The sequence below is a fragment of the Amphiura filiformis genome, chromosome 4, assembly GCF_039555335.1.
Source record: "Amphiura filiformis chromosome 4, Afil_fr2py, whole genome shotgun sequence".
In the NCBI taxonomy this organism is placed as follows: Eukaryota; Metazoa; Echinodermata; class Ophiuroidea; order Amphilepidida; family Amphiuridae; genus Amphiura; species Amphiura filiformis.
In genome coordinates, this window is record NC_092631.1 from 65,518,797 (window position 1) to 65,535,236 (window position 16,440).

The window sequence follows — 16,440 nt, forward strand, 5'->3', positions numbered from 1 at the left end:
ACATTTCTTGTAAAGTTACTGTATCTGAAAATGTCAAGCGAATGCTGATATTCTTGGGAAGGAATGGTGGTATTAAACAAAACTCAATTTACATTGTAAACCAGTTGAAATGAGAACGAAATCCATAATTTTAATGTCCTTGTTTAGGAAAAAATAATGCTCAGAATAATGTTATGCATAAAACGTACTCGCGCCATATAATTTCGTGTAACAAAAACCGGTAGACCATCATCACCTATAGAACCTGTCCAATAACCGGAACGGTATAACAATTGAAATGGCAGGACAGATTGGTGGACAGATTGTTTTGCTAAATTGGATAGGGTCTATGCCCTAAGTTGAGAATGGACCGTCCCACTCGATTTGTAAAAAGGTCGCGAACCCTTTCGGTGGACCCAAGTAACTGCCCAAAATGAGGCAAAATTGAAAAGAAATGGGGTTTTAAATTGAACTTGGGAGTTTGAAAAGTATACATCACGTTAGGTCTAAGGCTGTGCTAACACTTTTCTTTGATGACTTTGGCCACAAGTTTTTATTTTTTCAAATATCTTAAAAATTCAAGAATCTAAGCTAATTGAACAGACAGTAGTAGTGTAGGTGCGGTGGTTAGTAAATTTTGGTGGGCAAAGTAGTCTGGGTCCCAGCCGATTTGTGCTCCCTTGTCACTAAAGAAATTTTTGTTTAGTGACGGAAGGAGCACAAATCGGCTGACCGAGACCAAGACATTTAGTTTTGATTTTATCTCACTTAACTAGTGAGAATGATTGTAACAGACCAATCTGTCGCTTTTGAAGGGAAGAACAGGTACTTGACCAAAAATTCAAACCCTCTTCATCGACGACTGGAGTACAACATCACTGGAACATTTTTTAGCCCCCCCGATATTCACATTTGAAGAACGTTGTTGGAGCGTGTCTACTTATGTGCAGTAACTTTCATCACTTGTTCCGGTGAACTTTTGTATTCACATTGATCCTACTGTTTTTGCAAGTTTATCACATCGGGGGCCTTGGAATTAGTTGTTTTGGCTATCAAACTTTACCTACACCTGTTTTTGTCCCTCTCTGCATACCATCTATTTTGTACAATAACCCAAAAAAAATTAAGGTACATGCTGTACCATTTATGTTCACCCCCTGTATATCCTAAACAAAGACAAATATGTCATAATTGGAAAAATAAGTCAATAGCTGTGTCTTTTAGCTCAAATTTAAGACCTCATTGAAATTGAGAAATAAAGAAATAAAGACGACATCCAAAAATCCAAGGCAGATGCCAATTTTAAAGTTGCAGTTAGCTCCATTGCAAGCGAACTAACGCCGTATAAGAGAACTAACGTCATGCTTCCATTGATTATCACGTTAAAACTAGCGTTATATGCTTTCATTGATTAGAACACAAAATTGCAACTTATGATTTCGTTTCTTCCTCAGGCTTTAGATCACCGTTTCTTTAATTCTCAACCAATTTCAACAAATAAGGTCTTAAATCATAGCTAAAAAGTACAGGTAGTATGTATAGATGTATAGACGAATCCAATTTCACACATTCCTACTCCTCAATGGCAGCCATAGCCGCGACGGGGACCCAGGTATCTCACCTAAGATGTGAAATGATGCAGCCTTGGAAGGGTATTTTAAACTGCATTCTATCACCCGTGTTACACGTAGACAAAAGAATGATGACAGTTTACAACACAAAAGAAGCTAACATCAAATTTTAAGCAGGTTTAATCCACCCAATTGGGCACTCACAACACCTGTTTGGTGCATGCGGGGAACCAAATATGGCCGATCAAATCCTGACCATGACTTACATTTATGGTTTACATAATGAAATTAACCAATCAAAAATGTATGACATTTCTTGGCAAGGATGGCAAACAAATAAGACTGGGAGCTCACACCACTGCCCTTGCATCCTGCAGGATTAACCCAACCCAATTTTTCTAGGTATAGATGTCTCAAAGCACATTCAAAATGGTTTGTTTTGGGAACCTCTAAGGAACCTAAATAAGTTGATTTGGTTTAGTCCTGGGGATGCAAAGACGATGGTCCTACATGGCAAATATTTCCTAGAAGATCAGTACCAGTTTAAATCGGTTAAGACACATTTGTGACACGTTGTACAACAGGCATACATGACGCATAGCAAACCAAATAGTTGGTTTAAATGCTAATTTAATCAGCAAAATAGTTACATGTTAACAAAATGATAATTAATACAATACAGAATAGTAAGGTCTGTACTGCATCTTTGCAACTCAAATATTAGTTCCCAATTTGCAATACTTTGCAAGTTTAATCAGATGTCATGACATAATATTACACATGGTCAACTGTATCAGTAACAGCTTTATATTTTGACAGGTTTTTACTTCATATGGTCATTTATTTCTCATAGTGCTCTTTTTATACTTTTTCTGAGAAATAACCCTTGAGACTCAAACAATTGAAGAGAGCTCTAGAACAGCTGCCCGTTTTATGTCATTGTCACCAGCGGCACCAGGAATTTTTTCGGGGGGCTGGGGGGAGGGAGGGGGGTAAAGTGAATTTCAGGAGAGGGGCAAAATTGACCAATTTTGAGCAAAATTGCCACAAAAAGTGGGAATTTATGTAATTTTAGGGGTTTGCATCAAAAGTGGGGGGGGCATGATAATACCACATTATTTACCACCCCCCTATACAACCTGTGAATGCCTTGCGCAAGGTGCCAAGTGTGAACAGCAGCATAGTGGCAAAAACGGTTTTGCATTGCACACTATTCCATCTATATAAGGAAGTCTACTATAGAAGAGTGGACCTCTGATGTTGTTTCACATAAGGTAATAATATAGCAATTGTCTATGGAAGACCACATAAAATGTTTTCAAAGCCCTACTAGTAAATTTTTTTTTGTTTTAGTTTGGTGATATTATATGAAACTTGTAGCACCTGTAAGCAAGTTTGATAACATTTTAGGTATTACATGTATTTGCTTTCAATTTTGGGATCTTTTGCCCTGCTTTTTTTAAATCTCGAACAACAGAAGGCATACCAAATGTAAACACATGTTAACTTGTCTATATAATAATCAGCAGTTTACTACAATCGTGGGTTCACCACTATCCTCTGTATTCGCCCATTGCACAGTTCTGACACATGCAAGCAGGGCCTAAAACTGGCAATATACATGAAAGAATGAATTTGAAACTTGACACAATGTTATATGACTGGTTCAATTCCCATTCATGTATGCTGCCAGAAATACTCTCCTCGCATATGACGGAACCTTGCAATGGGTGATCTGTATAATTGAATCGTGGAAACAAGGACTTGACCAATTATTATATATTATACATATTGTTCTCACCCCAGTTTTTGTGCGATGTATTTGTTACATAGTTTGACACTGAACACTGACATACTTATGGGTATATGTTTGACATCACTTGGCTATTACAAGTTATTATTAGGCAATAATTATGTCCATTAGTCCTTGTGGTCTGCAAAAGAGATTCAAACTTGAAACACATCTTCAAACTCGAGCTTCAAAGCTTGAGCCTTGTAACTTTTCCAGCTTCATATGTTTCTTTGCTTTGTCTAATCTTGACACTTTTGACTACTGACACAAACTGTAACATACTACACACTGATCATTATGGTAACTTGCTCAAATTTCTCCTTTGTAAAGCCAATCATCGCTACATGTTTTAAACTTGGGGAGTCATGTGAGTCAGTGACGTTGGTGAGCATATCATTGGGCCCCCGTTTCAAATCATGACTGTTCGCTCAAAGCACTGGTGTATACATGTATACGTTTATATCTATACTGCATATAAGTGCTTGAACAGCTGCCTCATCGTGTTGACATCATTTAGTCTTGTGAAGTCAGTAACATCAAGGCCTTGAGGCAGCTAATGCGCATGTTGTCTGCTTAGTGTCAGAAGTGGGTAAGTGAAATAGCTGCCATGTGTTCAATGAGTACAATATACTGTGTGGAAATTGGCAAATGTTCTCAGGGCAGCTATTTGCACTTACCCACTTCTGTGACTACCTACTGCCAGAAGTGTGCAAGGTGACATAGCTGCCATGTGTTTGATGAGTACAATATACTGTGTAATTGGCAAATGTTCACAGAGCTATTTGCACTTACCCACTTCTGGCATTAAGCAGTCAATGTCAATGTGCATCTATGTGGGCGTCATTAAATGCACGTCTGTACAACAGCACTTGAAGTAAATGTTTGCAATATGAAACTATGCACAATAAAATTTGCTTTAACTCACTGAATACACACAAAATGGCACTACAGTCATTCAGGTTGGATTCATATCTAAAAAAAATAAGTTTTGAAATTATTTCCACACTAGAAGCTTTGTACACATTACAGAAAATAATTATAGTAAGAATTTGCATCCTCAATTTTTTTTTAAAGATTCTTAATTTTGCAGTTTCAATAATTGTGCATTACATTTGTAATCAATTTTTCAACTTAATCCTTGCATTATGTGTAGCACCACATCACATAGCTGGTGTCACTGCATCATCCATGTACAAGAGGTTGTACACAATTTTCTTGAGGCTTCCCAACAAAATAATGTAATGAACCGCTGTTTCGATCCCTCTATATTTGGGAGCCACAGGGAATTTCGTAAAGTATGGTGGATCTGCAATCCTGTACGTGCTGTTACAGCTCACCCATCAATCCATTTAATATTATGAAGCATGAAATCCACATAGGTGCATTGCGCCATTTGATGGTGGGAATGACCCTAAGGTGTTTTCAATACTATTCATGATATAAGACATCCATAATGCCCACTTTTTCCAAGTTCACCTCTTAACTTCTAGTGCAGATTCTCCTTTAATACAAAGGAAAGAAAATAAACACTGGGCTGGTTGGTGAACTTCCTGTGTCCTGAGCTGATTTACTTATCATTTTACACTGGAGATCAATATTACACTTTAGCACTTGCAATGACATCATCAAACAGGTGTATGTTTGTTCTGGGGAATACCCTGATATCATAGTGTAATTACTGATGACCTAATCTTACAACAAAAATATATTCCAACTTTCATTTTGCACAGGCAAATCAATGCCACAAAATGTCCTCATGCACAAGTTTGAAGTTGTGAAGAAGAGTAAGACATCCATTCAAATATGTGCAGCAAGGATACCTCTATATGAAAGACAGAGATAAAAAGACAAGTTTGCATCTGAAATTCTGACTAGACAGAAAATGCCGTACTGCGCAGGTCGGCAACCAATCACAGCGCGCCTTTGCCCTGACTTTAGACGCGATTTAGTCTTTTTATCTCTGTCTTTCATTAAAGTGGAAGCAACTTGCTGGAAAGTGCATGATGGGTACATAGCAAAGGATTATACATCACAGAAGAGAAAATATACAGACCATCCACCAACAGGCAAAGTCCCCATGCTCTGTATGCTGAGAATTCCCGCATATTCATGAGGTCCGATCATTCCATCGTGCATGTCTAACAAATCATGCCAGTGTTGCATGCCTTCGCTTTACGCGATAAGAGCGTTTTGTGTCTTTGCGTTTACACAAAAGGCCGTAAAAATATGCAGTAATGTATGTGCATAGCAGTTACACATGTCACACTTCATGGAAGGATTGGCCCTCATTAACAGATGATGCTGGGGCTTCATTGGTACATACACTTCATAGTGTAAGGTTAAGGTAGACAATGACACCATCAGTTTTGAACCTGCGCCCTTCTCATCATGGTGCAAAAATGAGTTACAAAGTGTGTATGAAGTTACAGAATGTTGCAATTCTGGCCAGAACATTCAAAAGTTGAAGACCTGTTGTTGTGTTTGAAGTGATCAAAAAGTTACATTTTGACCACTGGTTTACTGCTCATTTGCCCAAAGGTAAGTAATAAATAATATATTCAAACGGCCTATTAAAGATATTTAATCTTCATAGATAAAGGTTTTTAACTAAATTACTTACAAAAAAATAACCAAATTTTCTCTGTCTTTCATTTCAAATTCACAGCTTGTTCAAAATAAAACCATCTATATTACAACCCAATTTTGCCTTGCCTTAGCAATGAACTTGCAATATTTGTGGAGAGATATACAAGTTGTAGTGGTTCCTGTACTTCTTCCAGGCAGTAACTACTTCAAGCACCAGTGTTGCCCCATTATACCAATGTGATTTCTGCGGTAGTGTTGGTCTCAATTATGACACTTTTAATTTAATTACACCATTATAATATATGGCCTAATTGATCCAAATCCCGCTCTGTGGGCTTGTTTACTTGAGTCACTGCAACATACTTAATGTGGTTTCCACTGACAACTGCAACTGGAGACCACATCCCCATTACTGCCTCAAGAAAGTAACGAAACACTTCCATCATCAGGGTTGCCAAACCATGATTTGGTAGCCCAATTGGGTAATTTTGAAGATTTTTCCCATGACTTTTGACAATTTCCTGTCCCATAGAAACCAATGGTTAAGAAATAATTTGGGCGACTTTTTCAACATTGGCTCCGCGACTTCGATAGTTTCCTGCCCCATAGAAACCAATGGTAAAGAGAAAAATTGGGCGACTTTTCAATTATTTGACCCGCGATTCGAGCTGAAATCTTTTGGCAACCCTGTTCATCATCATCTTTCCTGACTCACACTCTTACAAAAGTCGTTCATTCTTTATGTATCCTATGCATTCACATCCAGAATACCACCTCATAACATTTTTCTGGTAATTATACAACTTGCTCACATGAAAACACACAAGCTGTTTACCAGATACATTGCAATGTTTTCTTTTCTGCGTGTATGCTTATTTACAAAAACAGAATAAGTAGGGATGATTAATGTTTGCACAGATGTATAATAACATGTTTTTGTATGGAACAGCTAGTACTCCTTGCAAATCTGGCCTCGTATCTTGCACACCAGCCCATGTCTGTCTGTCAGTCGCTCTATAAAACCACTGTACATACTGCATGCTGTACAATAGATTAATTCAACATTCCTAATATACAATTAATCTTTTCTAGTTGAGTTAGTTTAACTGGTATCCATGAAGGAATCTGAGCTGGTTAGTGTTGAGTCTTTCTGGATGCCATCAAACATGGCCGACATCTCTGGTGTAGAGCGAATCTGTGCAATGAACTCATTCAGTAGTGGGTTCTTGTCTGTAAAAGAAAATAATATATCATAAATATGATAATTGCTATAAGGAATGAACACTTAAAACCATCTGTCAACAAAAAATTCTGGAGACATGTAATAAGCCTTAAATGTGATGGCACAGGCGTTGCTACACTTCAGGTTGATGGCAAATGGCAAAAATTGTCGGTTTTTTTTCTTCTCCGTTTTGTATAGCCATGTTGATTTCAACTGGTGCCTTTAATCACCTCAACTAAATATTGCTTTCATGCAACTTTGTTGAGTAATTTTGTAGAAGTAGATGAACAGGAGACAACTCACCAATACAGTAACTTTCCTAATAAATTCATTAGATGTGAATTGGTGAACCTAAACTACTCTTCATAATTCTTTCCTATTGTTACACCATTTTAGAGTTCTACAAGTTCTAACCTGTAAATAAGACTTCTTCTGATTGGGTCATTAATAATTTGTACAGATGGAACATGTGTACAAAGTGCAAGGTGACATCTGTTTTCTTTATTCCAATAAGCATATAATTATGCACATAATTTTCAAATTTGACCACCGAGGCAGTGAATTATCGATATCGATTGCAAACTCCTGATTCTATCTAGATTGCAAATGTACAGGTGAGGAGTGCTCTAGGCTACGGTATTCCACCCAGAAGATGCCTCCTCCACCTAGCACAAAATAACAGGACAAAATTGACCAAAAGTTGTTATGTGCCCTTTTCTTTGGCACACTTTTTGCACACATTTGTCCTGGCAAAGTATTTTATTTAAGTAGTAGGTCAAGGGAACAATTTAGAAATCTTGCCCGCCTTGATACAGAGGCCCCGGTATGCCCCTGATTCAACCCAAGATATTTTTTTGTGATTGCTATGGCAGAGGTACAGGCCAGTTATATTTTGACAAGTAAACATTATTGTAGTTTATTTACAAACAGTATGGGTAAGTAATTAAAAATCAAATACAGAATACAAGTGAAACCCTAGAAACTGAGGTAAAGAATGTCTTGGGATTACAAATCTGAGAGAAACTCACCACTGTCTGGTATGGAGAGAAGTGAATTGACTGCTCTCATAGCTGATCTCTTTAGCTCATCTTGTTTCTCATATTCTTGTTTCACAGAGTTGGCCTTCACTTTGGTTGTGCAGGTGGTACGCAGGGGTTCAATCAACCTATCTAGACCTGGTGACAAACACAAAATGAATTCATTGCATTTCTGAACAAGATAAACTTACCGTTACCCGATTGGTCGAGACCAAACAATTTCAATCAAAGAAGACAGACTGCTTACAGCTCTGTAATATTTTGGCTTATCACACATGACGACTTATTATAATCATTTTGTAAAATAATATTGTATTTTTGGATGAGAATCAAAAGATAATGGGTCATTCCACGTCAACATATAGTGCCAGCACTATCCTCTCAGAATTTCTCTAATTTTCCTGCAATGTTGCTCTTGTTATTTTTTACAGTGTTTAACTATCAGGGCAACATTTCATTGAAGAAAATCTAGGAGGGTCAAAAAATGTGCGTAAATTTTGGTTGATTTGGTACAGAATGCTTCTGATTGATGTTTCTGCAGTTTTGGGCTCCTAATAGCATCAAACAAGCATGTACTTAAAAGCATGTTAAAGCATGGCATACCATATTGCCTTGCACAAGTGACATGCAAACACATTGGAGTTTACCTTATCCAGATTACTTCACTGGTCTGAACACAAGTGAAATGATAAGATTGCCATCTATGATGTGAACATTGCAATTTGCCTTGGGATGCAGTTGCTATTCGCATGGTTCCTAATTGCATCATATCCAATATATATTGTTAAATACAGTGTATTTTCTGATGATGTTACTATTAAAGAATGGTTTCAACTGTGACTTTTTAAAATAATTAATGTAATAGGAGACCAGCAATGTCAACAAATAGTTTCATGACAACTTACGTTGAAGAATTGCAGGAGGACACAGAGTAGACAGCCTAACCAGCATTAGATACGTCAGCATCTGAAATAAATTCAAACAAAAATGTGTATTTATGAATGCTTCAATATATTCATGTCCAATTGATTGGAAACTGACACTCATGGCAACAACCAAGAAAAAAAAATATCCAGAAGTTGGGAAATCCAGACAGAATCTTGTCCAGTGCGACACTGATGCAATGCTTTTTGTTTATTTTTGTCTTCCATGTCTTTCAGTATAAGAAGTTGTAGTGCAAGTGTGATAAAAAGGTAAAAGTCACAGGCCAAAGTATCATCTCTTTTTTTCTTGGCATTTAGGCCAGATTTACTACCCTGAATTAATTTGCTAGAGGGATCACCTCTCCTCCAACACAACATGTCTGTTTACCTTCCAAGCTCTATATGTGGATACCAATTTATACACCTGGCATGAAAAACAATAGAAGTAAAGTGCCTAGTCTAAGTGCACAACACAATGGCACCACAGGCTGGGGTTCGAACCCGCAACCTTCCGATTACAAGTCAGAGCCCATAACTCTGCAAAACCATACCTTGTAAAGCCAGATTTTCACATTAGAAATCGAGATACAAAGTTAACACCAATGCTTACCTTGACATCATAGTGATCTTTAAGACCATCTTCTAAATGATTGAGGAACTCAAATATGTCCAATCTATCTAAACATGAGTCCAGTAAGGTGTACATACATTCAAAGGCAGCCTAGAGAAAAACAAAAGTACATAATGTGTCATAATGTAAAATTATACAAAAATATTTCAAATATACTGCCATTTATAATACATTCCACATTGATTTGAAGTAACCTGTATTTTTGTACAGGTTACCTTTTCAATTGAAGGGTTCATAAACTTCACACTGAGCAGTAGTTTTGCTGGTGTGGAGTGGTCAAATTTAATTCATTCCTGCTTTAGGTATTATGGCCACGGTCCTGATGATGCAATATAATATGGTATCTATTATAAAATCAATTGAAGTATTATATTATTCAGCTTCTAATGTGTATGTGGATACATGTGGATACATGTGGAGTTGAGAGCAAAACTGAATTTGATGACAATACTACATGAAAAATTATTGTTTATCATATTGGTTGTAAATGGGTTTGGTGTCTAACACTCATTTGGTCATTCCACATAATCATAGATGTCTTGTAGCTCATAAATCAAGTTGGCATAGTTTTATTTGGCCAGTTAAATACTCAAAATCCTTTTCAACTGTTTAAAGAAAATAATACATATAGTACTGAAGTAAATTAGTTCTGAATCAATAATAATAGCTTACCTTCCTGATATCCAAACCATCATCTACTGTGTGCTTAAACGGACCCATTTCAACTTCTCTGATCAAATCTTTCTGTTAATTATAAAACAATGAAAAGTACATGGAAGTTATGGATGCACAGTATTGCACACAAAGGATTGCATTTTGTTTTTGGTGAGAACAATTATGACTTATCAATATCATATGGAAATGCACTAGACAATGTGAAGCAGAAAAATATATCTTTTGTTTAGAATCTGACATAAAGTCGATGATCACAGTGACTCAAATCATTCCAGACCATTTGCAGGATAAATACTGTGTATTACACAGTTTAAATCAACGGAAGCCCTAATCAACCTACCTTAAGTGTTGCAGCCAGGATGAGCTCCCCAAGTTTTGTACGGGTAGACTAGGAAATTTCCAGTTAACTAATTTTTTTTCATGAGAACAGAAATTGACACTGAGGGGGCTTGAATTCATAACATGTTACACCAGAGTAGAGCACCTCAACAAGTGAACTAACTGGAGTGCTATAAAACCATTATCATCTATGGCAGGTTTAAACAATGTTTTTCAGACTCTTACCCTAACTTTAGTTTCATTGTATAGATGTGGTAGGATTGCATCTAAGAGATCTCTGACTAGTGATGGTTTGTTGTGTGCTGCAGAGTTGAAGGTAACCAATGAGACACGCCGTACATTCAGGTCTGGATCTTTCATAGTCTCCAAGAACTCTTGGATGCACAACTTGAGCAGTGGATCAATTGGTTGAGGCTGTAACAAAAGGTAGTTAATATCAACATTAGTTCTAAGCAAAGCGGTGAACACAGGTCACTGCAAGGAAAAAATCATTCTTCTCTCTCTTTCTTAACATTGAAGGAAATCCAGTTGAGTTTTGAAGCTGTTTTATATATATATATATATGAGTTAACTAAAATCTCAATAATATTCTCCTTTGATCGCTCATCTCTATTTTGAATCCCAGCCTTTTCATATGGGCCAATCCAATGATTGCACCAGTGTTTTATCATTTTTTATAACTCTTAATTGAACAATTTTGATGGTAACCAAAAAGAAGAAGTGGGATCTTCACAGAAGTCTTATTTTAACCACACCTGTAACCTGGGGGTAGATCTCTAAAATCTACAAGGAGGTCTACTTTCCAGAATACTAATAAATGACCATCCGCTACAAAGGGGACATAATGTCAGCAGAGCAAGTTTTGAGATATGGTACAATAGAAAATTTTCCAACAAATTATTTTTTTACTCATTTTCAATCAAGCAATAGGAACATGTAATACATCATTGTAGAGCTGATTTTCAGGAGCATTTGCCTGTTCAATAACTCCAAAGTGAAAGCGCCAACATTACAGCCCATTTGTGGTTGATGGTCACATATTCAGTATGTGTGCAAAAACGTCTCAATTTCAAAGCAACATTTATCAAAACCCAAGTGTTATGTAAAATGCCAATGAGTCACATTGTGTTAGTGTCAAAAGCTTTAAAAAATATGATTCTATGATAGTAACCATACCTGATCTGATATGGTGAACTTGACTGCTGTAACAACGGTGCTCCTTGTGTAGTGTGAATCTGACTGCAAACAATCCTTGAGTTTTGGTAGGAGTGACTCTGGATCAATAAGAGTTAGTTTACCCAGGCACTCTGCTACTACATTTCTAGTTCCTTCCTCGGGACATTCACAGTGTTTAAATAACATGGACCTGTAAATAACATGTAGCATTATGAAAATGTATCTTATAGAAGTATCTTTCTTTTCTTGTATTACTTTGTTTAAAACATTCTTGTTAAAAAAATATACAAGCTTTAATGCTATGAGAGAATAACTTCTACTAAAATAAATAATGGAGATGACAAAAATACTAATTTGAAAACCAGATTTTCACTTTTATCAAACTTTCTTCACAATCAAGTAGTTTCAAATCATAACTACATTCCATCAAACTTTAGGATGATCGCTCTTTCCTCATGTATTGGAAAATTATACCACCAAATCATTTCCAATAGACTTGAAAATTTCATCGTGGACAATAAAATTGTAAATCCTCAGATCCAAAAAGCATTCTTAAAAGGCAAAAATGGTTGTATTGAGCACAACCAAGTAGTGCATGAAATAATTCGCCATGCTAAGAGTAAAAATCATACTGTTCATTTTACTTGGTTCGACCTGGAAGATGCATTTGGTTCCGCTCCACATGATCTTATCGAGTATTCTTTCAATAGATGCAATGTTCCTAATGAAGTCAAAAGTACATCCTCAATTTGTATGCCAACATATCTGGTAAGATTACAACCAAGCAATGGTCTTCCGTTAACTTTCAGTTTAAACGGGCCATCTTCCAGGGCTACCCACTCTCACCAATCATTTTCATTATGTGTTTTGATCCCATAATTTCTTGAATCTGAGATGAGCCACGGATATGATATCGACGGCACTAAAGTTATTACCACTCCTTTTGCAGATGATTTCTGCCTCATCACTGGCAATAAGCACACTCACCAGCGTTTGATATCCAAAATCAACTCGCTTACTGCCACGATGGGTCTGAAACTCAAACCTGCAAAATGTCGTTCTTTGTCACTTGTCCGTGGCTCGTCATCCGATTTGCTTTATCAGTTGGGTGAGACTGCTATACCTTCAGTCAAAACTGAATCCCATAAATTTTTAGGGTCTCTTATCACTTTTAATAACAAAGAATCTGATATTTACGATTATGTCAGACAGATGTTGACATCGGGCCTAGACAACATCAAAAACTCCCCCATTCGTGCTGAATATAAAATTCGCATTTATGTGCAATATTTGCTTCCATCCTTGAGGTACCATCTTACTGTGAACGACATGTGCGCAACCCATCTTGAAAAGCTGGATGCCCTTGCCAACAGGTATTTAAAGACATTTTTGGTATTCCCCACCCTGGCACCATGGCTTTCGCTCACATGCCAAAAGGTTTAGACATCAAATCTATCTCGGATTTGTACCGTGAAGCTCATTTAACAGCGCACATCTCTTCTAGAGTTTAAGGGGGTCCCCTTGTCAACTACTGTCTTGACACTCGTCTCAATAGGGAACAATCCTGGACTAGGAAAAAATCAATAACTCATGAAAGTGAATCGGTTTTTAAAATTGTAAATAAATCTGTTGACACTCCTCTCAAAACTATTAAAAAAAATGCTAAAACCTATTTGAAAGATAAAGTTCAAAAAATGTAGCACTCCCATGTTAAAACTCTCCTTGTTCAAGGGCGATTTTTCGATCTTCTTGCTCTAGAAACAACATGTCACCATTGGAAGAGCATTATTTACAATCTTCCCCACGGTGTCCTAAAATTTTTGGGCAATGCCCTTGGTGACACAATGAATAATAAGACCAATCTCAAACGATGGGGCAAAGCAGCATCTGATAAATGCAGAACTTGCGGGAACCGTGAGACCCTCCACCACGTGCTTAACCATTGCAAAACTTCCCTTGAACAAGGTCGGTTCACATGGAGACACAACAACATTCTCAATTATATTGTCAAAACCATTAAATTGGGCTTTATTAATGATGTTAGTGCTCCCCAAATTGTGTCCGACTTGGTAACCAGAGCAACTAACATTCCACCCCCCACAACAATTCCTTTTGAATGTTCAACTACAAACCTGGTTCCTGACATTTGTCTTTTTTTGGAAAAACATTAAAAAATTAGTCATCATTGAGCTCACTGTCCCTTTTGAATTCAACGTTGCTAAAGCTCATGTTCGAAAGTGCAATAAATATGCCCCCTGCCCCCTGGTCGCTGACATTGAAGACTCTGGTTACGGGTTAGTCTTATTTGTTTAGAAGTAGGTTCAAGAGGATATATTACACCAGACAATATTCATCGCTTAAAAGAAATCTTGAAACTGTGCAATAACCCGACATCCTTCAAAATATTCAGGGATAATCTTTCAAAACTGGCAATTGTTTCATCTTTCAGTATTTTACATTCAAAACAAGAGCCTTCCTGGATTTGTCCACCGTTTTTAGAAATTTAATATTTTTATATTGTTAATCTGGGTGTCTGGTCTGTTTTTAGGCTGCTCTTTTTACTCTTCTGATTGTAATTTTATATTATGCCTTTTTATACAATGTTTTATAACATGTCTTGTATTTGTGTGTGTTTATACTTATGTCTTGCGTGCCACCATCAACATGGGGCACTGATCTAGACTTGTATATTTTTGTTTTCCTTTTTAATGAATAAAAGTGATGTAAGATTGAGGATTTCATTTGAATGGTCACAGCTGTATGTGATCTTATTTGACAGGGTAAAATGTGGGCAGGTGAAAATACTGATCAAACCATTGGAAATATCAACCAATCAGGAGGAGTATGATACACTTCCGTGCCACACAGTGTACATTGGATTTCATCAAGCTGTTTTCGTTCATATGAAATTCTTGATGTAAAAAATCATTGATATTTTCAAGCTGTTTTCATTCATATGAAATTCTTGATGTAAAAAATCATTGATATTTTCAAATGCACAGATTCAAAGGAATAAGAGGTTGAAGAGGTACTTTTCTGTTTTCTGAATTATCTACAAAGATGAAGCTGTCGCAAAATGAACTCATTATTCCAAATATGCATAGGCATTATGTAAATTTCAGCAGATCATTACAACCAATAATTATATAATTACATTTAGGTTGGTAAAAAGCAAGTTTAAAAACTTACCATATGTTTGCTACAAATGGTTTAAGATGTTCCACTGATGATGCATTTATGCTTTGACTTGTAATTATCTGAAATTTAAATTACAGAATTATAAAATATTGACCGATAAGTATCTTTATCATAAACTTCAAATACATCTTTTAAATGGGTGTCCTTAGTTAATTATCAATAAACTGCTTATGGCAAGCTAAAATCATTTTGCAGGTTATGTATGGCGCAATAATATTGCTTCGATAATAGTTTTCCTTCTTAATTCTACAGATCAATTTAGGTAATATTATTAAGATGTCCAATTATCCCATAACAAATGGACAGTCATTTTACCTGTGTACAATATCAACTATTGCCAATATACCAGATCAAAAATGATACATACTGTAATTAAGCACTACCAATTAACTAATTAAGCAAACCAAATGTGGCTGCCCTCCAAGCAGCTCTCAAATATACAGTAAATCCTCATTATAACGAAATCTGATACAAGAAAAACCCTGTTATAAAGAAGTATTTTTCCAGAACCAAGATGCAAAATTCTTTTGTTATTTATTGTTTTTACAACCCTGATATAACGAAATTTGGATATAAAGAACTAATTTCTCTGTCCCTGACAACTTCGTTATGAGTTTCCACTGTACAGTAAACATAGCAAAACAAGGTGTTGGCCCTCAAACACAGATCTTTGATATTTGTTTGCCCTCTATGGCCTTCAGCAAATATAATTGAGAACACCTGCACTACATGCTTTTAAAGTACACCAATCAGGTAAAAAAAGAACTCACAGGTGACATAAAGAGCAGGTTGCAACTTCAATTGTACTTTTAGAGAGTCAAAGTTTAATTTATCTGTACACTATTTTCCCAATCCGTTTTATAAAGACTTACTTCTTTTAGTGAATGCAGTAGCAGGTACTGCCTTTTAGGTTGTGTTTCTATCTCATTCAATACAAATGGTAAGTACTGTGGCAGATTACCTACACTCACACTACCTGTAATTATTGATTGAATACAAACAAAATCACAATGTTAAGTTGATTATCTGTAAAGTAATCAGGCAAAATTAGCAAGATGGAGCAGACTGAATCCAGGAGGGTGAGAGTTCATAAGGCCAAAAAAAATAAATTGTTGTGTTGCCCTCCCAAGCCTAAAATCTGGTAGTACAGCCGGCTGGATTTAAAAAAAAAATTTTTATCAACTCAACCATTCATACCTACTGTTTCACAGTAACATGAGTGAAGAGAGACAAATGCATATTTATTATTTTTCTACCCATGAATATTTTATTGAAGTAAATAATATGAGGGCCCTTCACAATTAATTCTTA

The 16,440-nt window shown here is 36.4% G+C and overlaps 1 protein-coding gene across 1 annotated transcript in view; it reads right to left on the minus strand.

Moving 5' to 3' along the window:
• Positions 1 to 6,513: 6,513 nt before the first annotated feature.
• The window catches only part of LOC140151208 (cullin-associated NEDD8-dissociated protein 1-like), a 39,027-nt gene continuing 29,100 nt past the window's right edge, over positions 6,514 to 16,440 (minus strand). Inside the window, exons 24-32 of the mRNA XM_072173466.1 lie at positions 16,002 to 16,105; positions 15,121 to 15,188; positions 11,932 to 12,121; positions 10,981 to 11,169; positions 10,414 to 10,485; positions 9,721 to 9,831; positions 9,093 to 9,153; positions 8,179 to 8,325; positions 6,514 to 7,158 (exon numbers count right to left, since the gene is read on the minus strand). Coding sequence (XP_072029567.1) covers positions 7,031 to 7,158; positions 8,179 to 8,325; positions 9,093 to 9,153; positions 9,721 to 9,831; positions 10,414 to 10,485; positions 10,981 to 11,169; positions 11,932 to 12,121; positions 15,121 to 15,188; positions 16,002 to 16,105 — 1,070 coding nt within the window. The 3' untranslated portion in view covers positions 6,514 to 7,030. The remainder of the gene's footprint in view (positions 7,159 to 8,178; positions 8,326 to 9,092; positions 9,154 to 9,720; positions 9,832 to 10,413; positions 10,486 to 10,980; positions 11,170 to 11,931; positions 12,122 to 15,120; positions 15,189 to 16,001; positions 16,106 to 16,440) is intronic.